A 22,840-nucleotide genomic window follows, 5' to 3' on the forward strand; every position below is an offset into this window, starting at 1 on the left:
AAGAACCACCAGCCCCACCACAAGATCTCCCATATCCTGTGGTGCCCACCAAGAAGAACAAGGAACGCTACTTCAAGCGTTTCTTGGAAATATTCAAAGGGCTGGAGATCACTATACCATTCGGGGAAGCCTTACAGCAGATGCCCCTTTACTCCAAATTTATGAAGGACATCCTCACCAAGAAGGGGAAGTACATTGACAATGAGAACATTGTGGTAGGGGGTAACTGCAGCGCTATAATACAGAGGAAGCTACCCAAGAAGTTTAAGGACCCCGGAAGTGTTACCATCCCATGCACCATAAGGAAGGAGACGGTGAACAAGGCCCTCATTGATTTGGGAGCAAGTATCAATCTGATGCCCTTGTCAATGTGTAAAAGAATTGGGAATCTGAAGATCGATCCTACCAAGATGACGCTTCAGCTAGCAGACCGCTCGATTACGAGGCCGTACGGGGTGGTAGAAGATGTCCTAGTCAAGGTACGCCACTTTACTTTCCCGGTGGACTTTGTCATAATGGATATCGAAGAAGACACAGACATTCCCCTCATCTTAGGCAGACCATTCATGCTGACTGCCAACTGTGTGGTGGATATGGGGAATGGAAACTTAGAGTTGAGTATTGACAACCAGAAGATCACCTTCGACCTCTTCAAAGCAATGAAGTATCCACAGGAAGGTTGGAAGTGTTTCAGAGTAGAAGAGATTGATAAGGAAGATGTCAGTATTCTTGAGACACCACAGTCTTCACTGGAGAAAGCAATGGTAAATGCTTTGGACTGTCTGACCAGTGAAGAGGAGAAAGATCTAAAGGCTTGCTTGGAAGACTTGGATCGACAAGACAGTGTTCCGGAGGGAGAAGCCAAGTTTGAGATGCTAGAAAAGAAAGTTCCGTCCGAGAAGAAGAAGGTAGAGTTGAAGATATTGCCAGATCACCTAAAGTATGTGTTCTTGGAGGAAAACAAGCCTGTAGTAATCAGCAATGCACTCACGATAGAAGAAGAAAACAGGTTAGTAGATATCCTCAAGAAACACAGGGAAGCTATTGGATGGCATATATCGGATCTCAAGGGAATCAGCCCTGCTTATTGCATGCACAGAATAATGATGGAAGAGGATTATAAGCCAATCCGGCAACCCCAGAGAAGGCTAAATCCAACAATGAAGGAAGAGGTCAGAAAGGAGGTACTCAAGCTCTTGGAGGCGGGACTCATATATCCCATCTCTGACAGCGCTTGGGTAAGCCCAGTACAGGTGGTTCCCAAGAAAGGTGGAATGACAGTGGTGCAGAACGAGAAGAATGACCTGATACCAACAAGAACTGTCACGGGCTGGCGAATGTGCATCGACTATCGCAAGCTGAATGAGGCCACCCGAAAGGACCACTTCCCTCTACCGTTCATGGATCAGATGCTGGAGAGACTTGCAGGGCAGGCGTATTATTGTTTCTTGGATGGATACTCGGGATATAATCAGATTGCGGTGGACCCTAGGGACCAGGAGAAGACAACCTTCACATGCCCTTTTGGCGTCTTTGCTTACAGAAGGATGCCATTCGGGTTATGTAATGCACCAGCCACATTTCAGAGGTGCATGCTGGCCATTTTTTCAGACATGGTGGAGAAAAGCATCGAGGTGTTCATGGATGACTTCTCGGTTTTCGGATCCTCATTCGACAGTTGCTTGAGGAACCTAGAGATGGTACTTCAGAGGTGCGTAGAGACTAATCTAGTACTGAACTGGGAGAAGTGTCATTTCATGGTTCGAGAGGGCATAGTCCTGGGCCACAAGATCTCAGCTAGAGGGATTGAAGTTGACCGGGCAAAGATAGATGTCATAGAGAAGCTGCCACCACCACTGAATGTTAAAGGTGTCAGAAGTTTTTTAGGGCATGCAGGATTCTACAGGAGATTCATCAAGGATTTCTCGAGGATTGCCAGACCCCTAAGCAACCTGCTGAATAAAGATGTGGCCTTCAAGTTTGATGAAGAATGTTCAGCAGCATTTCAGACACTGAAAGACAAGCTTACTACTGCACCTGTGATGATTGCACCCGACTGGAGTAAAGACTTTGAGCTGATGTGCGATGCCAGTGATTATGCCATAGGAGCAGTCCTTGGACAGAGACACGATAAGGTATTTCATGCTATTTATTATGCTAGCAGGGTCCTGAATGAAGCACAGTTGAACTATGCCACCACGGAAAAGGAAATGCTAGCGGTTGTCTTTGCCTTGGAGAAGTTCAGATCATACTTGATAGGATCGAAGGTCACCATTTTCACAGATCATGCTGCCATCAAGCACCTGCTTGCCAAAACAGACTCGAAGCCAAGGTTGATTAAATGAGTCCTCTTATTGCAAGAATTTGACATCGTCATCAAGGATAAGAGAGGATCCGAGAATGTGGTAGCCGATCACTTATCTCGATTAAAGAATGAAGAAGTCACTAAGGAAGAGTCAGAGGTAAGAGATGAATTTCCTGATGAGTTTCTTTTGCAGGTTACCACCAGACCTTGGTTTGCAGACATGGCAAATTACAAAGCCACGGGAGTCATTCCAGAGGAGTACACTTGGAATCAGAGGAAGAAATTCCTACACGACGCACGCTTCTATGTTTGGGATGACCCCCATTTGTTCAAAGCAGGGGCAGATAATGTATTGAGAAAATGTGTCACAAAGGAAGAAGCACGAAGCATTCTTTGGCACTGTCACAGTTCATCATACGGTGGACATCATAGCGGGGACAGAACAGCAGCAAAAGTGCTACAATCAGGTTTTTTCTGGCCCTCTCTTTTTAAAGATGCTTACGAGTTTGTGCGTTGTTGTGATAGATGCCAGAGAACAGGGGGGATATCGCGGATAAATGAGATGCCCTTACAGAACATCATGGAAGTGGAAATCTTTGACTGGTAGGGCATAGACTTCATGGGACCCTTGCCCTCATCATATGGGAATATTTACATCTTGGTAGCAGTTGACTATGCCTCCAAGTGGGTGGAGGCTATAGCTACGCCGAAGGACGATGCTAGGGTCGTAATCAAGTTTCTAAAGAAGAACATTTTCTCCCGCTTCGGAGTCCCACGAGCCTTGATCAGTGATGGAGGAATGCATTTATGCAATAATCAGTTGAAGAAAGTCCTGGAGCACTATAATGTCCGACATAAGGTGGCCACACCTTATCATCCTCAAACGAATGGCCAAACAGAAATCTCTTACAGGGAGCTCAAGCGAATCCTAGAAAAGACAGTTGCATCATCCAAAAAGGATTGGGCCTTGAAGCTCGACGATACTCTCTGGGCCTATAGGACAGCGTTCAAGACCCCCATCGGCTTATCACCGTTTCAGCTAGTGTATGGGAAGTCATGCCATTTACCAGTGGAGTTGGAGCACAAAGCATATTGGGCTCTCTGATTGCTTAACTTTGACAATAATGCATGCGGGGAAAAGAGGAAATTGCAGCTTCAGGAGTTAGAAGAGATGAGACTGAATGCCTATAAATCGTCCAGAATTTACAAAGAAAAAACGAAGGCATATCATGATAAGAAGCTACAGAGGAGAGAATTCCAGCCGGGACAGCAGGTATTGCTCTTTAACTCGAGACTAAGGCTGTTCCCAGGTAAGCTGAAGTCCAAGTAGTCAGGGCCGTTTATCATAAAAGAAGTTAGACCTCACGGAGCAGTGGAATTGGTGGACCCTAGAGAAGGGAGCTTCGAGAAGAAATGGATCGTCAATGGCCAGCGCTTAAAGCCGTATAACGGAGGACAATTAGAGCGATTGACGACCATTATCTATTTAAATGATCCTTGAGAGGGCCTACTGTCTAGCTAAGGACAATAAACTAAGCGCTGGTTGGGAGGCAACCCAACATTTAGTGTAAAAATGTAGTATTTTATTTCTGTCAAAAAAAAAAGTCCAACAGGTGCAAACAGCAAACAGGGGGTACGAAAAGCAAAAGCCCAACAGGTGAGGTCAGCAGAAGGAGGGGTGCCAATAGCAGAAGTCAAGTGGGCTGCACGAAGCCACGCGCTTAGCGTGCGACCTCGCGCTAAGCACCCAGGTAGGATTTTTGAATTTTAAATCTGAGGGCAACCAAGGGGCACTTCCCTTGGTGCGCTTAGCGGCCACAGGCGCGCTAAGCACACGGATAATTAATTCTGGGGAGTTTTCGAAACCCCCCAACCCCTCAGCTGCCTCCCAGAGGGGGGTTTTAATCCAGTACCCCACATTTTTTATTCTTCTGCGTCTTCCAACTCTCAGAAACCTCTTTCTCTGCATTCTTTTTTGCACTCACCTTGTTCTCGTGCTTTTCAAGCGGTTTAACCAGAGCAACTAGGTAACACTTGAATCTGGATTGTGCTATAGTATTTGCAGGTATCATCCCGCTAAGCCTTGCACATAGGCTTAGCCGGAACAAACAAGGGGGAGAACAAAAACGAGGAGCGCGCTAAGCCGCCACGAGACGCAGGAGCCACCACGAAGCCCGCGCTTAGCCAGCACGGCCGCACTAAGCGCGCTCATGAACTTCAGCGAACCCGCTAAGCGCGTGCTATCTGCGCTAAGCGCGTGCATCCGTCTGCAGAGAGGCGCGCCAAGCGCGGGGCTGGGCCTCAGGGTCCAACAGCCCCTTATGCTTTGCTCTTTACACCCCCCTCTACTTTCCTCACTTCTTCTTCTTTACTTTCTGCACCCCCTCTCTGTCTGCTTTTTGCACCCCTATGTCTACTGACTGCAATCTGTTTTGTTGTTTTTGTGTTTTTTTCAGATGGCTTCTCACAAGCGTCGTGCCGTACCTACACCAGGGGAAGCGTCCAACAGGGACACTTCCCGCTTCACATCTGAGATCGCTTGGCACAGGTACCAAGACAACATTCAGCTCCGGAACATCCTTCTGGAGAGGAATGTTGAACTTGGGCCCGGGATGTTTGACGAGTTCCTCTAGGAACTCAGGCGGCGCAGATGGGACCAGGTGCTGACTCACCTTCCGGAGAAGCGGATCGACGTGGCTCTGGTGAAAGTGTTCTATTCGAACCTTTATGATCCAGAGGACCACAGCCCCAGATTCTGCAGGGTGCGAGGACAGGTCGTTCACTTTGATGCTGACGCAATTAACGACTTCCTCGACACCCCGGTCATCTTGGAGGACGGGGAGGAGTACCCAGCCTACACCAGATACCTCAGCACTCACCCCGATCCTGATACCATCGCGGCCACACTGTGCACTCCAGGGGGGCGTTTTGTCCTTAATGCTGATGGTCTCCCCTGGAAGCTGCTGAGGAAGGACATGACGACACTTGCTCAGACATGGAGTGTCCTTTCTTATTACGATCTCAAGCCCACTTCTCACACATCTGATGTTAATCTTGACAGGGCCCGCTTGATCTATGGGTTGGTGAGCCGCATGGACATGGATGTGGGCAGCTTTATATCACAGCAGATCAGCCAGATTGCCCAGTCCAGCACGTCGAGGCTCGAGTTCCTAGCGTTGATTACAGCGTTGTGTGACATTCAGGGGGTGGTTTCTGATACCCTGATCTTTGAGTCACTCAGCCCTGCGATCAACTTGGCTTATGTGAAGAAGAATTGTTGGAACCTCGCCGACCCATCGATCACTTTCCCTGGGCCTCGCCGCACACGCACCAGAGCTTCAGCGTAGGCTTCCGAGGCCCCCCTTCCTACCCAGTCTCCGTCTCAGCCGTCTCAGCGACCGCGACATCCACCTGCTTCCACCTCAGCATCCATGGACATGCATGGGCAGATGCTGAGGTCCCTTCACGTTGGACAGCAGCTCATCATGGAGAATATGCACAGGCTGTCCCTACACCTGCAGATGGACCCCCCGCTCACCACTCCAGAGGCTTATCGTCAGCGAGTTGCCTGGCCAGGAGACCAGCCCTCCACTGACAGGGGGGAAGAGCCTTCTGGAGCCGCTGAGAATCCTGCGGTCGATGAGGACCTCATTGCTGACTTAGCCACCGCTGACTGGGGCCATGGGCAGACTTGGGCGGAGGCAGTTGATTTCTTTTGATGTTTACTTTTATGTTTTGTTGTTTCTTTTATGTTTTGTTTTCTTCTTTCTTATGTTTCGTTATGTGGTCTGTTTAGGTATTAAAAAGAAGTCATAGTAATAATATGAGAAATTCAGTATTTGTTTTCTGAGTAATAATTGCATGATAACTTGAGCAGTCATAATTTTTGAGCTTGTTCTGAAAGGTTCAAACACTTGAGATGCCACTAGTCCTTGGAAACATTGGTTCTGGAAGCACAAGTCAGGTCAGGAAATGGAACATGAAGAGCACAAGGTGGGAAGGTTAGTCTGATGGAACAAGGTCATAACTGGTATGCCGTATACTTGCTTTAATTCCGGTGAGAGTGTGAACTTAATTGTGAGAGAAAACACCTGTTTTTAAGTTCCTGGTTTTGCATCACTCTTGGATTGTTAGAATAGTTACTTAAGGTGGATATGATCAAGGCCATGATTGTTATATTAAGCTACTTAGCCAAAAAGCCAACCCGACATCATCTTTTCCCCTTGCACCCATGATTGAGCCTATATATTATTTTATTTTGAATTAACCCTTGAGCCAATAATGATAAGTCCTACCATTTAGGATGATAAGAGAGCAAAAATGGGTTACAAAGATCTTAATTTGGGGGATTTTGGAAAATAGGTAGCTAAGACAATAGTACAGCATATAGTAAGACACCTCTCACAAACTAGAAGCCCAGTTTAAAAAAAAATCATGAGTAAAATAAAGGGCAGAAACAAAGAGCAAGAGAGGTGTCAAAAGAAAAGTGTTGTGGGGAATAACAGGGTTAAGAAGAAGGCATCAGAAGTATTAGAATTTTTGCTCTCTTAATCCTAAGTTGAATTTTCAAGAAAAACCATGATTTTTTGTGAGCCAAGCCCCGATACAAGCCAATAAAGTCCTTAGTGATCCACCTGAAGGTAACTAAAGATAACTATACTTAAGAGGAAATGCAAAACTTTGGAGTCTTACTTGCAGGTTGTTAGAAAATTGCAGACACTAAACCATACACTTGTGAGCAGAGGGAAACACCAGCCTTGTGAGGAAAGTAAGGCAAGCCAGATTTGATCAAGATTCCAAAGGACTGACTAATTCCACTTTTGTGTTTTATGCTTTCATTTTGAGATGTTGACAGATGCGGAAAGGACCACTGGAAGAAGGAGGAACTAGGGCCAACGATGTACAATGAGCTTCAAGAGTTATCAATGCAAAGGAATTTATTCCAGGTTTTTCTGTTCTATTTCTTTTCTTGTATTCTTGCATTCATTCTTAGATTTCTTTTTGGGTTTTATTCGCTCGGGAGAGGGTAATCCCCAATAAATATTTAAGATTCAATGCATGCATCAGTTTTAGGGGTTATACGCTTGGGAAAGGGTAACACCTAATAGAACATCTTAAGAAAAGAATCCTTGGGTTAGCATTGCTAGGCATAGAATGATAACCCACTGCCCATGCATTTAAGCAACATCTAGCACTTAATCTTAATGCATTTTAATTATTGAATCTTCGCAAAGGCATTTGGGAGATAGGTGGTTAAAATAGGCTTGCCAATGTGAGGCATCAGGGGCAAGTAATTAACAGATGTGGGTAGAACTAATACCAGTGCATTGGTAATGAATATCATATTTACATGCATCGTAGGCCAATTGGGTTTGTCCGGTCTTGGCATCTTTATTAATTGTCTTTCTTTTAAAAACTCTTTGATTTAGTAATATCACTCCATTCCTACTTTTATTTCTGTTTTTACTACTTTACTCTCACTTGCAAATTGAGAAGTATTTAATAAGTGCAATAAAATCCATGTGGACACGATACTTGGACTTCCGAGGTTTACTACTTGTAACGATTTGGTGCACTTGCCAAAGTCTCAACAGGGGGGGAGGATATGAATGTCAATGAATGTTCTGATGCGATTGAATTATTAGCGCCACCATCGTCCCCAATACATCCCTGCAAAATACCATTGTCGTCCCCGTCTTGCCCAGTCGTACCCAAGAAATTAACGCCGTCCCCCGTTCTGTCTCCGTCCCTCTACAGTACTAGAAATGGGGGACGTCACCTAGTAGGTGTCCCCACGCTTCACAGTCAGCCACCACTGTTGGAGCCATCGACATCGAACCATCAAAAGCCCCTTCCACCGCCACAAGCACCTTCGACACCCCAATTGAACCCCCGAATGATGCCTAACCTTAGCTCGACCACTCCGATGACAAGGTGGCCTTCGACGACACCTAGAAAATGCTAAAATTCGACTACAAAGAAGACGACACTTCCGACAATGAATATGATAATAATAAGGATAAAATGGTATTTTGCACAGTTATTTTTACTCCGTTACTCATCTATCTCTTACACCAAACAACAAACCATATTATATTATTCTTTTTTTTTATCTTATTTCTTCTTTTTCAAATTATCTCCCTTCTCTATTTTCATCCCTTTTATTTATATCCTTTAAACTAAACAAACCTCATCAGGGAACATACTATCCTATGGTGAGAATCTAAAATATCCCATATTCCCATTACATAAATCCATTGCAAAGGGCTTATATTTAACTAGGCGCGGAGCATGTACTAAAAAATCGAAGAAAAAAAAGAGAAAAATGAAGGGAAAAAAATACTTATACTGTCCTAACAACACGTGACATAACCTAATAATTTTTATATGATTATAGATGAGTGTGATTAATTAAGGCATGAATGCAATTAACTTAATGAAGAGACAATCTACATCCCAACAGCCACCATCTTGTTTGTAAGATAAGTTTTGTTTGATACATATAACAGTACAACATAGACAAAAATAATATATAATATACGATAAATTGAGTCAACATACAAACAATTGAGTAACTTTTTGTATTGTTTGTTATTTTACTATAAAATCTAACAAAAGAAGTTTTGTGTTATATATTATTTGATATGCTTAAATATTGAACGTAATAATATGAAATTTATTAAAATATTATTGAATAAAGTATCAAATTAGTCCCTCACTTTTGGAGGCGCTGTCAATTTGGTCCCTGAGAGTTAAAAAATATTAAAATGATTCTCGACTTTACATTTTGTTTGCCACGTTAATCCCTGCCGTTAGTAGTCTCCTAACAACGTTAGTAAATATGTGATGTGGCACGTTAAGTGCCACCTGGACGCACACGTGGCAAACGTAATTGAAAAATAAGCAATGTCACGTCATAGAGACTAATATGACATAATAGCAAACATGGTAGACCACAAAATAATAGAAGAAGAACTACAAAGATGGAGAAAGATGAATAGGAGAAGAATAAGAATTGGATGAGAGTATGAGTAGGAGGAAAAATGGAATGAAAGCGTGAATGTTAAAGTAACCGTTAGGGTTTTAACATTTTGGGGAAAAAGATGATCACCTAAATTATGTCATTTTAGTCTCTTTAATGTCAATTTAGTTCCTCCTTACTTGGCAAGTAGAAGAAATTGATGTGGAAGTTCCACGCGTGTGTCCAGGTAACACTTAACGTGTCACATCACACATTTACTAAAAATGTTAAGACAAACAAAATATAAAGGCGATGATCATTTTGACATTTTTTAAATCTCAGGGACCAAATTGACAACGCCTCCAAAAATGAGGGACTAATTTAATACTTTACTCAAATATTATCTGTATTATTATATAAGGTTTGATTTGTACTTGAAAAACAAACACAAGAAGATTTTGATATTTTTAAATCATTCTATTATTTATCTCGAATTGTTATCATGATATCCTTTTATTTTAAAAAAATGTGAATATAAGTATTATTTTATTTTTTCTGAATTATATTTGAAATATTTTTTTATTAATTTAAAGTATATAAATTATTATAAATCTGTTAAAATATATAGATTAAACTTAAAGTTGATTACGTATAAATAACTTTACTATAGAAAATTATTTTTGCTTTCAATTATTTTTTATGTGCTTTCTGCCATCATAATTGCATAGGATTTGTTTGGATAAATGTCTCTTTAGGCTCCATTCAATTTTGAAAAATTTATATGCTAGTTTTGCTTTACAAAATCATCGAAATTCATCCTTTGCTTTCCTCTTCCATGGTCTCTGCTTCCTGCTTTCCTCTTCCATGGTCTCTGCTTCCTTTCAATGCCATTTCATCATACCACACTGAACATTAGTATTATTACTTATTCTTCTCCTATTTTGAGACTCCTCTTTTGAATACGTTACTTCTTATTATTTTAATAAATTTTAATTGATTTTGGTTGAGGTTGAGGGGTTGTTTCCCTCTCCATTTATCCAAATAAAATAAAAAAATTATTATTTTAATCCCTAAAAGTATAATTATTTTTGTTTAGGTCTCTAAAAGTATTATAATGTTATTTAGGTATCTTGAAAATGTAATTTATTTATCATTTTAATCTCATTTTTTTAAAAGGTAATTTCCTATAAAAAAAAGTTAAATTTAACATCGGTGTCTATGTGACACACTATTTACCTACCTGACACTTGCTACTTGCTGGTGCCTAAGTTGATGGCATATGATAGTCTAGTTGTTCTCATTTTAATCTTTTATCGGATTCAATTATACACGATCAATTATCATGGATGCATCAAATTTTCTCATGTCATCCATACACTCATTATCAATTGTCACGTAGAAAAATAATGTGTCACGTAGGCACATGTTTTAACTTTAACCAAAGTCTTTTAACAATGGAATTAAAATGAAAGATAAATTATATCTTAAGTGATATTTTAAGAGTGTGTTTGATTTAGATGAGAGAAGTAAAAGAAATTTAAAAAATAAAATTTTAAATTAAAATAATATGTAAAAAACATGAATTTGACATAATAAAATACAAAATTTCTCTTTTATTTATTTATTTTCGAAACAAACACACCCGAAGTGTCTTTTAGAGAGACAAGACCAGACATCCAAAGGCCCAATGGGTCAAACTATTCCCAAATCCCAACGAAAGAGGACAAAAGTAACTATCCACTCCATTCTCATCTTTCTTCCAAATATAAATATCAAAGCCGTGCCCTTCGTTCTCTGTCACCTCAGTCTCTCACCCTTTTGAAAAACTTCCCTCTCACCATGACTAACCCAATCCCTGAGACTCAAATCCCCGACGAAACCCTAAACCCCAACGCCACCACCGAACATTACCCACAACAAGAACCACCACCACCACACACCGATCCCCAATTCCCCGAAACCCTAAGCCTTCCCAATCCTAATTCCCCCAACCCTAACCAAGATCAAGATTCTACCATGCAAGACTCGATCCCCATCACCCTCACCGTCGTCGACGACGACGACGACCCGGAGCCCGGCGCTGCCACCGGCGGCGGTGGCGGCACCACCACCCGACGCACGACGAAGCGGAAGAAAAAGGGCCCTAAGAGAACCGCGCTGGAGAGAAAGTCTCGCGAGAAGCTCCAGGTTATCGTCGAAACCCTAAAGCCCATTCCTTTCACTCCCGCGAAAACCCTCGATTTCGAGAAGCACCAGAGCCTCTTGCAGCGGCTGGGGCTCTGGGACTTCGTCCACGTCGAGTTCGATTCGGCGCTCCGCGGCGATCTCATCGCGCAGCTCATCGCGAGCTACGTCCCCAACTATCGGTGCGGCTACGTCAATGGGGTTAGGATCAATGTGAACCGTGCCGATCTCGGCCGCGCCCTGAAGCTGCCGGTGAAGAAGTCTGGTGGCGGTGGCGCCGCCACCGTGGATTCGATAGACTCGGCGGAGTCTATAGCGTTTGTTGAGGAGGTGGTGTATAGTTGGATGCTTCTGCATGATGATGAAGCTTACATCATGCCTAATGATGTTTTGGGGTGGTTGAGTTTGATCCAGGATGGGAATTTCGAGAAGGTTGATTGGGCGGGGATCATATGGTTCATGGTGGAGAAGGAATTGAAGGCGCCGCAGCTGGTGAGTTGTTACTACGCTTCACATTTGCAGCATTTGATTAGGACGCAGCATGAGGAGTTGTTCAATGAGGGGGTTGAGGCAGTGGAGGAGGTGGTGGAAGAAGAGAATGATGTGAAGGAGGAGGGGGAGGAGGAAGAGGAGGAGGAAGAGGAGGAAGGGTTGAAGGAAGTGGTGGATGCTAGTGGGGATGTGAAGATGGGCGAGGTAGATGATGGGCAGGTTCAGGAGTTGGAGGAACACCGTATTGAGTTGAGTCTCGGGCAAGATAATAATGTTGAGAGGGTTGAAATGGAGAAGGAGCAAGGTGGAGAGGAGCAGATGATGGATGTGAGTTTTGAGCAGTCTAAGGAGGAGGAGATGCCTGGGATGTGGCTTTTGGATCAGAAGAACTGTGTGGGGGAGCCGTTTTTGCGGCCTTGTCATGGTGGTGATGTTAAGGGTGTGGAGTTTGAACAATTGAGAGAGGATGAGGGAGAAGACATGCAGGAACATGAGGAGGTGGAGGAGGTGGAGGAGGAGGAGGAAGAAGAGGAGGATGGTGATGAGGATGAACATGAGGGTGGGTTCCATCTCTCGCCTAAGTGTATTCCTATGGAGGGGATGTCTTCTGGGAATGGGGGTCTCATTCAAGTGATGGATGCTGGACAGATGCCTTTTGGTTCTGGGATTGATCTTCGTGATAATCCGGTGGGAGATTTTCTGTCGTCTAGGGATGAGCCCCAGATGATTTCTGGTTCATCACTTTTTGGGAATGGTCACAAGAGAGACAACCTTGGCCTGGATAATCATCATTCTCTGAATGGCAGTAACAAGCGGCTGAGAGGTGATAGTCCGTGGAACTCCAAGCCAATGGACTTTGAAGCATGCATCGAACAGATGGAGCATTGGATGGGGAAAGCTAGAATGATGTATGCAACAAAAGATCAGGCTTGCGAAGAATCTACAATGAATCAGCAACTCTTGATTAATGAGCTCCAGAAACGAGATAACATGATTGAGCATTTGCATAAGGCAAAGTTAGAAGAGACTCAGAAAAGACAGATTGAGGTATATAGGTTTGAGAAGGAACTTTATATGATGCAAAGCCTTGTTGATGGCTACAGAAAAGCCTTGAAAGAAACACGGAAGGCTTTTGCTGACTATAGAGCAAGTTGTCCTCAAGGTGATGATGAACCACTTTACAAGGATCTTCCTGGGTCTGGGGGCCTTGTTTTGACTGCGGTGGAGGTGGAAAGGGAACAGCTGAAGAAGGAAGCTGAAGAAAGGGCAAAGATGAGAGATTTTATGATAGATTTTGAAAAGAAGACTACAGATTTTGAATCCACTTGGTTTGGTAAATTTGAAGCTCATATGAGTACAGTTGAATCCCTAAGTCAGAGGTTGCTGGTTTTGGAGGACCAAGTAAAACATTTGAATGAAGTGAGTGCTACTCGCAAGGTTTCTGATCCCATTGAATCTGATCCCGTTGAATTCAAGGTTTCTGATCCTATTGAGTCCGATCCCATTGAAAGTAAGGTTTCTGATCCCATTGAATGCAACGTTTCTGATCCCATTGAATGTAAGGTTTCTGATCCTATTGAATGTGCTCCAACACCTGAAGGAGAAACTGCTTAGTAAGGTTTAGCTTTTTCAGTAGCTCAGTAGCACTTGATTAAAATCTGTTCACACCAAGTTCAAAGCTGCAGGTTGTTTATATTTATAAATTATAATGTACAGAGCTTTATCTTGAAACCGAGACCTTTAACTAGGGTAATTCTTACCTTGAATTGTCTGAGATCAAGTCACAAATTATGGAAACTTATTTTCTGTGTTTCACATCTCTATGATGTTTATTTCTTCTTTGCTACCAATCTTAAGTTTGATGCTCTGTTCCATTTGATATTTCATCTTTTCCTGGCCAAATTATAACTTATTGGAAAAATGTGATCATATAGAATTATAAAAATACCAACATGAAACATTCATATGTGATATTTTTCCTGATTAATTATCGATTTACTGGATTATTGGAGTGCTGTGCATTGCCAGTTTTCTGTTAAGGTTGTTAGTATATCCTTTTTGGTAGAATTTTAGACTGTATGCTGTTATCAGTGTTATGTTTATTTTTTTGGGGGGTGGGGGCACTTCTGTTTCTGCTAAGGGATCGTTTGTTTGTTTTAAACAAATATAAGCATAATTTGCAAGTCTAAAAATCTTTGTTACTGGCCAATTTCTGCCAGTTTATTTTACTCAGTTTTAACTTACAAAAATCAGAGAAAACTGTTGAAGATAGGTATGCTTGTTTGTTATAAAACTTTCCCTTTCTATGATTATGAACTTTCTTAGCAACTGTTTTTTTTTTTCTAAGACTATAAGAAGATAAACCTGATCCACTGCAATGGACCTCTGCAAATTTAGGTGTTAATTTCAAACTAAATCCATTACACATACACTTCATATTTTACTAGTCCTATCATCCTCTATAGTGAGAAGTTTAGGTCTCTGTGTATATGCTGATCAGATCACGAAAACCCCTAGTCTAACTTACTATCAGTGGTCAATGGTGTGTATCATCCAAGTTGTTCATGATTCAGTTTTCGGAAGTGATAACCGAGTTACTGCCAGGTCATGATATATGCTAAGAATCACAAGATCGAGTGCTGCTGTTGTGCACCTGTCTACATATATTTTGCCAATTAGATGCATGTAAGAAATCATATTGCATGAGACTTGCTGCTCACTTACAGCATGGAGTGGAAATTATTTATGAAACTGCCAGAATTGTATCACGTTGCATATCAACAGTTGGCTGATTGAATATAACTATATTATTACTTTTTTTTTTATGTATTTTCAAATCCAAAATCTGAAGTCAGAATTTAGCAAGGAGTAAACAGCCACACACTGAGCAGAAAACTTGAAAGTCTATCGTTTCTACTGACAGGGCTCTCAATGACGTGCGTTAGATCGCCATTAGTAGTTACGATCAGTTGTTAGTGAATCACCAACAGCAAAGCATAGGGTATTACATGTATAAATAAAACAGAAGAGTAGAGAGGAAATTATTTTTCCACTTGAGAGAATTTTGGGCATTTGCAGGATTCAAATGCTTGAAGCTTTGGGTTTTAGTTCGTATTCTAGGGAGAATTTCCTTATTCTTTAAGATATCAGATTGCTACCGGTGAGTCAACCACTCAACCACATTGTACTGTTAAGGACCTTATTCTTGGGAGAAGATTGAACCTAATTATTGGTGAGGTTATGGACCTGTGACTGAGTGAATGCTGAAAGTACAATAGGGTAAAATAGATGTAAGTAAAAAAACGTTGCGTGAACCTTGCTGCCAGTGGAGGTAATGGTATACCATTTTAATTAGGGTAAAATAGATAAAATACCATTGAAGAAGTATTTTTTGATGAATGAGAAACAAATAAAGAAATTATAAAATGATAACCAAAGAAATTTTTCGTTCATTCTTTTTTGGTCAATACCTTTCATTATCTCACCATGACTGGTAATAAAATTTAGCACATGTTGAGCAGAAAACAATAAAGCCCCCTTAGATTTACAACAAAACTGAAGTCACTAGTTGATAGTAATCAATGATGTGTGAAGCATTCTTATCAAACTTCTGAATTAAATTACAGTTTGAGGAGTTTACACATCCAGATAGGAAAAAAATGTGTTAATTTGCTGTTGAATATAATTAAACTTGTTCAAACTTTCACAAACTCTCACAAACTCTGAAGCCGATGAGTTAACGAATTTCACCGACATAATGCTTCTAAAAGCAACGCAGGTGTAACAATTTGCCATGCCTTAATTAGACAAATTGATTCTTGTTAAAAGAAAAAATAGACAATTTAAGGGGGCTTTATTGTCAACTTTCTGTCACAATTCACATTGGTGCCTATGAACTCAACATTTAGGGAATTGCTAGGGGCACCCAGCAATGTTGCTGGTGCACCCAGCAATTTTTTAAAAATTCAAAAATGTCCCTGTACGTTTTTCTTATATAAAAATCAGTTTTTTTTTTCATTCTTCCATTTTGCTTTCTCTCTCCTGTGTTTCCTCCACTCCGGTGCGCGTTTTTTCCATTCTGGTGCGTTTTCTCCATTCTGGTGCTTGTGCTGTGCGATTTTTGTCGGTGCTGGTTGTGTTTGTGCTATGCTTTAGTGTGATATTTGTCAAGTAAGGTACGTAGCTGATTTGTGTGGTTGATTGTTTATTTTTGGTAGTAGAATGATGTAAGATTGGACGCAAAAAAATTTCTTCTGGTGAAGACATTACAACTGCGGAAAAAAAAACTTGTTCCGAGGAGTCTCGCGGAAGACGTCTTCCGTGAGACTCCACGGAAGAAGCAGTCTTCCGCAGTTCATATTACAACTGCGGAAGACATCTTCTTCCGTAGAGTAATTTGTTTTATGATTTTTTTGTTTTAAAATTATTTTGAATGTTAATTTGGTTAATTCTATTTGTAATTTATGTGAAACATAAAAAATATATTTGTTGGTTGAGTTGTTGATTTTTTTTGCCTAGGTTAAGGTATTTTTTGGTTAAATGAGCTTTGTAGGTTATAATTTTGGAATTATGTAATTAAAAGTTGAATTTGGTTATGTATATGTAGATTAAATATTTGTGTGAGGTTGTCAAATGTTGAATTAGTTTGATATTGATAGTTTGTAAATTTTTTTGGGTTGCTGTATTGTTCAAATTATTTAGTTGAATGTTGAATCAGGTGATAGTTATACTTTGAATTAAGATGGACAAAGATCAATGGGCATATTACAGTGCGATGTCCGAAGAAGTTGATATGAATTTTCAAAATGAAGAAGAAGATTGTGATGTGAATGAAGCACATGTTGATTGTTCATATGCTTTTAATACTTCTCAGGTAATCATGTCGATTAGTTTTAATTGTTTGGTCTAATGTATGATTTGTGTAAAAATTAATATGTCGTGGTTGTGTCATAGGTCTTTGAAATCCGAGAAGATGTTTTGAAGTGGGCTCGAACGGTTGCCCATGAAAATGATTTTGTTGCAGTAATTATGAGGTCTGATACATATACTGGCAGCAGAGGAAGAACTTCATTTGTCTTAATTGGGTGTGAAAGGAGCGGTAAGTACAAGGGTAGGAAGAAATAATTTGTTAGAAAAGACACAAGTACTAGAAAATGTGGTTGTCCATTTAAGATTCGTGGAAAACCAGTGCATAGAGGTGAAGGTTGGACGGTGAAGCTGATATGTGGGATTCACAACCATGAATTGGCGAAGACCTTAGTTGGACATCCATATGTTGGAAGATTGACAGATGATGAGAAGAATATCATTGCTGATATGACGAAGTCGAATGTGAAACCAAGAAACATCATGCTAACGTTGAAGGAGCACAACAACAGCAATTGCACCACAATCAAACAAATCTACAATGCAAGAGTGCATACCGTTCTTCAATAAGAGGAGATGACAATGAAATGCAACACCTAAAGAGGCTCCTTGAACGTGACCAATACATTTATTGACATAGATTGAAGGATGAAGATGTGGTGCATGATTTATTTTGGTGTCACCCTGATGCAGTTAAGTTATGTAACGCATGTCATCTTCTTTTTTTGATAGACATTACCTACAAAACAATAGGTACAGGCTCCCATTGCTTGACATTGTGGGGGTGACACCAACCGGGATGACTTTCTCTGCTGGGTTTGCATATCTGGAGGGTGAGCGTGTGAACAATCTTGTATGGGCATTGGAACGGTTTCGAGGCCTTTTTTAAGAAATGATCGCCTTCTTGTTGTTATTGTCACAGACAGAGACCTAGCCCTGATGAATGCTGTGAAAGTTGTGTTTCCGGAGTGTAAGAATTTGTTGTGCAGGTTTCACATAGACAAGAATGTGAAGGCAAAGTGTAAATCGCTTGTTGGTCAGAAGAATGCTTTGGACTACGTAATGGATAGTTGGGGTAACCTGGTAGATTGTCCTTCGGAACAGGAGTTCCCTGAGCACCTTCAAAGGTTTCAAGTAGCGTGTTCCCCGTGTCCAATGTTCACTGACTACGTATGTGAGACATGGATTGTCCCACATAAGGAGAAATTTATCTTGGCTTGGACGAATAAGGTGATGCACCTAGGCAACACAACAACAAATAGGTATTTAAATGTTTTATTATATTAGTCAAGTTTCTTTTAATGATTGTTTGGAACATTATTGTTATTAATTTGTCTTCTCTGTTGTGTGTTTTAAATGTAGGGTTGAATCTGCTCATTGGTCTTTGAAGAGGATATTACAGAATAGCGTTGGAGACCTCTGTTGTGTTTGGGATGCAATGAACAACATGATGACGCTGCATCACACTGAAATTAGAGCATCATTTGAAACAAGTACGCATGTTGTTGGTCATGTTTTAAAGAAAATCATATACAAGAGGCTTCTAGGAATGGTGTCAAGGTACGCTTTAAATGAAATTTCGATTAAGTTTGAGCGCGTACGTTATTTAAAAGACAATGTATCTTCTTGTGGGTGTGTCTTGAGAACCACACTAGGTCTTCCTTGTGCATGCGAGCTACAAAGGTATGAGGGTGGCAACATCCCACTGGATGCAGTCCATATGTACTGGAGGAGACTTAATTTTTCAGACCAGGGGCTATGTGAGGCCGAAGTGAGCATCAAGGAAGAGATGGATAGAATATATAAAAGATTCGATGAACTTGATGTTTGTGGGAAAGTTACTTTCAAGAGTAAACTCCGAGAATTCACGTTTCCCGATGAGACCTCTATGTGTCCTCCTCCAACAAAGGTTAAGACGAAAGGTGCCCCGAAAAAGGTAATGAAAAGAAGCGAAAGATCGACAAAGCGTGATCCATCTTATTGGGAGTATGTTGATGCTTATCATTCGGTTCAAAAAAGCAACACCTCAGTCAGACCCAGTGCATCATCTTTTGCACCACCGAAGCCAGCAAGGATGATCCCCATGTTGGATCAATTTCTGCCATTTATGCATGGTTTCATTGAGGATGTTGTTGATGTGAAAGCGGATGGTAATTGTGGATATCGGTCAGTTTCCGCTTTGTTAGGTATGGGAGAAGAGTGTTGGGCCATGATGCATAATGAATTGATTAAAGAACTTGGCAAATGGTCGCAAGACTACATAAAGATCTTTGGTGGCACGAAGAGATATGAACAACTGAGGTTGTCCCTACACGTGGATGGGTTATCCAAGGTATGTGTTTTATGCTTTTTAAAAATATAAGTAATGTTTACATGACTGACACTTGTATTTGTTATGTGATTTAGGTTAGTATGGACAAATGGATGGATATAACGGATATGAGATATGTAATTGCGTCAAGATATAATGTAATCCTTGTATCATTGTCACGACAACAGAGCTTCACATTTTTTCCTCTCAGAAGTCGACCACTGGCCGATTCTGCTGCTCACCGCATAATATGCGTCGGCCATGTGTATGGCAGTCATTTTGTTCAGGTCTATTGAAAATTCGTTTACTCAAATAATTTCAATTATTGAATGTGTTGGTTTGTTTGTTTAACTTATTATTGTAATTTCACTTACAACAGGTTTTTCTGAAAGATTGTTGTCCCTTACCGCCTATGGCGTTGTTGTGGTCAAGCAATGCGTATCCGAAGGCAAAACAATGGCCAACTGCATATGTAGGTAGAATGCAGCAATACTTAAGCCTAATGACAATTAATACAACGCATGTAATTAATGTTCATGTATATGTATGTATATGTACATTGGATTTATGTTCATGTAATTAATCAATTGTTCCGTGAACAAGTGTTACTGTGTCAAATTGTTATATTTGTGTTGAATTGAATGGTAGTTATATGTTTCTAATAAGCCGAAAACCAACTTTTTTGATTTTTGGTGCCTCCGTTTGAGGTGCGATTCAATGGAAAGGGGTGCTGCTTTTATTTTTTTTGGATTCCTTGACGTACAAACATGCCAAATAGCGGCCCTGGACAGTCTCAAGCGGCTCCCACATAATTTTTAAAAAAGCCCGAACAGGGGTACTTAGGCATGTTTCTAAAAGGCACAAAACCAATTTTTTTTATTCTTTAGTGTACGTATATATATGGTTAAAATATATAATTTCAGAATAGTTATAAATGTTAACATTTAAATTACAAATTATTTTATCTTTTTTATTTTATATATTCAAATGCCATTATAAATGTGACTCATGTGTGTGGTTTATATTTAAATTTCAAACCATATATTTATAAAGAGACAAACAAAAATCATAAATGATGTAAGTAAATGTGTTTTATGACATACATAAACAAATTCAAAAATTAATAATTTAAGTACAATAAAAATATAAATCCTAATCTATGCGGCGTCTCTGGCGCGGTCTAAGACTTCCATCTGCGGTGTCACCTCTAGCTCTCCTCAAACAACGAGTTATGATGTTATGTAAGTCAGTGCCCTCAGTGACCATCCTGAGGTTGATGACCCGCTCCAAATCCTCAGCAATCCCTCCTAAATCCTGAGTCATCCCCTGAAATCCTTCGCAGTGAACCTGTCACAGTCAAAATAACAAAGTCAGTATCACATTTAAAAAAAAATTAAATTATGAAAAACTACAGAAGTTATGCTTACCACTGAATGCGTAGGGAGATCGGTCGCGACTGAAACCTCGGGGATGGGTGGCTCGACGAACTCCTCATGATGAGGGGGAGGCGAATGTCTCGGCGCAGCAGTCTCCTCGGTCTGCGTGATGAATGGGTGCGATATCCGAAAAAACCACTCCATGTAGTCTGGCGCCACCTGTCCAGGAACTACACAGAGCTCCCATGAAGGCACCAAATGGTCTGGAAAATTCAGCCACCGATAATCTATATCATCACCCGTCAAAGAATCACAAACCGGCGACGAAGGGACCATCTGAAGGTAGCCAAACTGTCGAAGAACCCGCTCAGGTCGAACGTACACCACAATTTGACCCCATCTGAGCTGGCCGGTGTACGACGATATCAAGTCAAAGGCCTTGACTCGCCGGTGCTCACCATAGGGCTTCCAGCACACGTCAGTCACACTCAGGGCATCCAAACGTCTCCGATACGGGGCACCCTTGATCCCCGTCATATGATCCTTACCCGTAAGCCACCTGCAGGCCCATGGGCTCCCCTCATCATAAGCATCATGAACGACAGATGTATGCACTGTAGGAAAGTGCTCGTATATCCAGCACTACAAAGACATAGTCAACATCAATACAAAAAAAGAGATTCAATGCTACTTCAATTTAAATTATCAGTGATAATACGTACCTGGAGAAGTGTAATATAACCGCCCAGCTGTCGTGTAAAGGCCTGCGACGCGTCATTCAGATGGTCGTACATGTGGACTAATGCAGCCGCTCCCCAGGCGAATCCCCCTGCCTGGGCCAGGTCCCTGAAAGCCTCCAGACATGTACATGGGTTAAACTCTTGTTGGCGAAAAGAGTACAACCCACCAAGTGGAGCAGATACATGCGGGCTGCTACAACCCATCGTCTGGTCCTGCATTAGCTCTGATACAAGTCTCGAAGCCACCCCAACCGGACATGAGGCCCACCAGCCTGTCGGGTCTCAAATGTAGCCTCCTCATGACTGACCTCAAGAAGCTCCGTCAGTAGACCAATGGCGTTTGAAGTAACAAGCGGCTCGAACGTATGCAGCGCGCCAGTGATGGGAAGGTGTAGGAGTGACGCCACGTCATCCAACGTGATCGTCAACTCGCCTACTGACAGGTGGAACGTGCTAGTCTCGCGATGCCACCTCTCGACGAAGGCGAATATGAGTCCAGGATCAGTGGTGATAACAGAACACCTGATCAGTGGACTCAATCCGGTGCCAGCAATCAACCCTTCGATCTCAGGCGCTGGTCTCCCAATTTTATCTACTTTTCTACCGTGGGAGACCAACTTCAGATCGGGTCGTTGCTAAATTGAATAACAATTTACAATAACATGTATATAAAAAACAATCCAACTACAAATAATTTTTATGTAATTAGTCAACATTAAAAACTATGTACCTGTCCACTCCAGATGCTGTGTGCGACATGCTCAGCAAAATCGGTCAAAATCGATGGGTCGCGTGGTCCACCGGGGAAACCCTCATCTGCAGCAGGTGACCCCAAGCTCCCATAAGTAGCCACTCCCTCTGTCTGAACAGCATCGGCGGTGCCTGTCATCTCTAGTGTGGCATCAGACACATGAGGAACATCCTCATGCAACTGAGGCATATCCTCAGGTCTCTCTGTCACGTCCTCACGCAGACGAACCCATTGCCTACGTGCTGAAGCAGTAGGTCTGCAGCGCAGAGGAACATCAGCCTCATGCGTATCCTCACTAATGCCTCTACCTCTACCAGCTCCTAACGCATGACCTAAACCTCGTGTTCTAACCATGATCTGAAATCATGAAGAACATTTATTTTTTTCGGTCAAATTAAATATTCAAATAATTGGTAACAAAGCTTTGTCATTACAAATTTGTTCAAACACATGTTTTGTATGTTTCTTACTAATTTGTTCAAATTAAGTTTTCAAACCTCTATTTGCATGTAAGGTTGAAATGCCACTGTGTCCAAATGTATCATTTCACGACTAATACAATTTAGTTTATGTTGTTTCAAAGTACAAAATAGTATAACAATATTATTATTATTATTATTATTATTATTATTATTATTATTATTATTATAACTAGGTTAACTTATTAGATTTAAAAGATGTTTTGAATAGTCTAAGATCTGACAAACTTAATATGAAAATATTTGTATAGCCCCAAGCAAGGATCTATCGTATTTCTACTCATATCCTAAATAAATAAATGAATAAAATAGAAGAAAATGTTATTTCCTCTCGTTGTTTCGTCTCAAAAAGAATAAACTATCCCAACATCGTCA

At 41.2% G+C, this 22,840-nt stretch overlaps 4 protein-coding genes across 4 annotated transcripts; 2 read left to right on the top strand and 2 right to left on the bottom strand.

Annotated features, from left to right (window-relative positions):
* Positions 1–11,035: 11,035 nt before the first annotated feature.
* On the top strand, positions 11,036–13,784 carry LOC114417145. Its single transcript, XM_028382248.1, has one exon. It carries the CDS (start codon positions 11,106–11,108, stop codon positions 13,554–13,556), a length of 2,451 nt encoding a protein of 816 aa, XP_028238049.1. The 5' UTR covers positions 11,036–11,105; the 3' UTR covers positions 13,557–13,784.
* Positions 13,785–16,910: 3,126 nt separating this feature from the next.
* Positions 16,911–19,723, top strand: LOC114417146. The gene is made up of 4 exons (XM_028382249.1): positions 16,911–18,070; positions 18,171–19,140; positions 19,215–19,406; positions 19,499–19,723. The coding sequence occupies exons 1-4, from the start codon at positions 17,664–17,666 to the stop codon at positions 19,700–19,702; spliced, it is 1,773 nt and encodes a 590-aa protein (XP_028238050.1). The 5' UTR covers positions 16,911–17,663; the 3' UTR covers positions 19,703–19,723.
* A 548-nt stretch (positions 19,724–20,271) lies between these two features.
* Positions 20,272–21,439, bottom strand: LOC114416344 (protein MAIN-LIKE 1-like). Its single transcript, XM_028381210.1, has 3 exons — positions 21,218–21,439; positions 20,547–21,137; positions 20,272–20,466 (listed from the first exon to the last, which is right to left on the bottom strand). Exons 1-3 carry the CDS (start codon positions 21,437–21,439, stop codon positions 20,272–20,274), a joined length of 1,008 nt encoding a protein of 335 aa, XP_028237011.1.
* Positions 21,440–21,453: 14 nt separating this feature from the next.
* LOC114416345 (protein MAIN-LIKE 2-like) lies at positions 21,454–22,340 on the bottom strand. The gene is made up of 2 exons (XM_028381211.1): positions 21,966–22,340; positions 21,454–21,870 (listed from the first exon to the last, which is right to left on the bottom strand). Exons 1-2 carry the CDS (start codon positions 22,338–22,340, stop codon positions 21,454–21,456), a joined length of 792 nt encoding a protein of 263 aa, XP_028237012.1.
* Positions 22,341–22,840: the final 500 nt, after the last annotated feature.

Source organism: Glycine soja, chromosome 6, assembly GCF_004193775.1.
Source record: "Glycine soja cultivar W05 chromosome 6, ASM419377v2, whole genome shotgun sequence".
Lineage (NCBI taxonomy): Eukaryota > Viridiplantae > Streptophyta > Magnoliopsida > Fabales > Fabaceae > Glycine > Glycine soja.

Bases quoted from the DNA above. Each gene is read 5' to 3' on its own strand.
- LOC114416345 (XM_028381211.1), bottom strand. From the start codon at position 22,340: ATGGTTAGAACACGAGGTTTAGGTCATGCGTTAGGAGCTGGTAGAGGT. The intron at 21,871-21,965 runs GTACATAGTTTT...TATTCAATTTAG, and splicing joins ACAGCATCTGGAGTGGACAG to CAACGACCCGATCTGAAGTT.
- LOC114417145 (XM_028382248.1), top strand. From the start codon at position 11,106: ATGACTAACCCAATCCCTGAGACTCAAATCCCCGACGAAACCCTAAAC.
- LOC114417146 (XM_028382249.1), top strand. From the start codon at position 17,664: ATGGGCATTGGAACGGTTTCGAGGCCTTTTTTAAGAAATGATCGCCTT. The intron at 19,141-19,214 runs GTATGTGTTTTA...TATGTGATTTAG, and splicing joins ACGTGGATGGGTTATCCAAG to GTTAGTATGGACAAATGGAT. The intron at 19,407-19,498 runs GTCTATTGAAAA...CACTTACAACAG, and splicing joins ATGGCAGTCATTTTGTTCAG to GTTTTTCTGAAAGATTGTTG.
- LOC114416344 (XM_028381210.1), bottom strand. From the start codon at position 21,439: ATGGGTTGTAGCAGCCCGCATGTATCTGCTCCACTTGGTGGGTTGTAC. The intron at 21,138-21,217 runs GTACGTATTATC...ATGTCTTTGTAG, and splicing joins GTTATATTACACTTCTCCAG to TGCTGGATATACGAGCACTT. The intron at 20,467-20,546 runs GTAAGCATAACT...TGACTGTGACAG, and splicing joins ATCTCCCTACGCATTCAGTG to GTTCACTGCGAAGGATTTCA.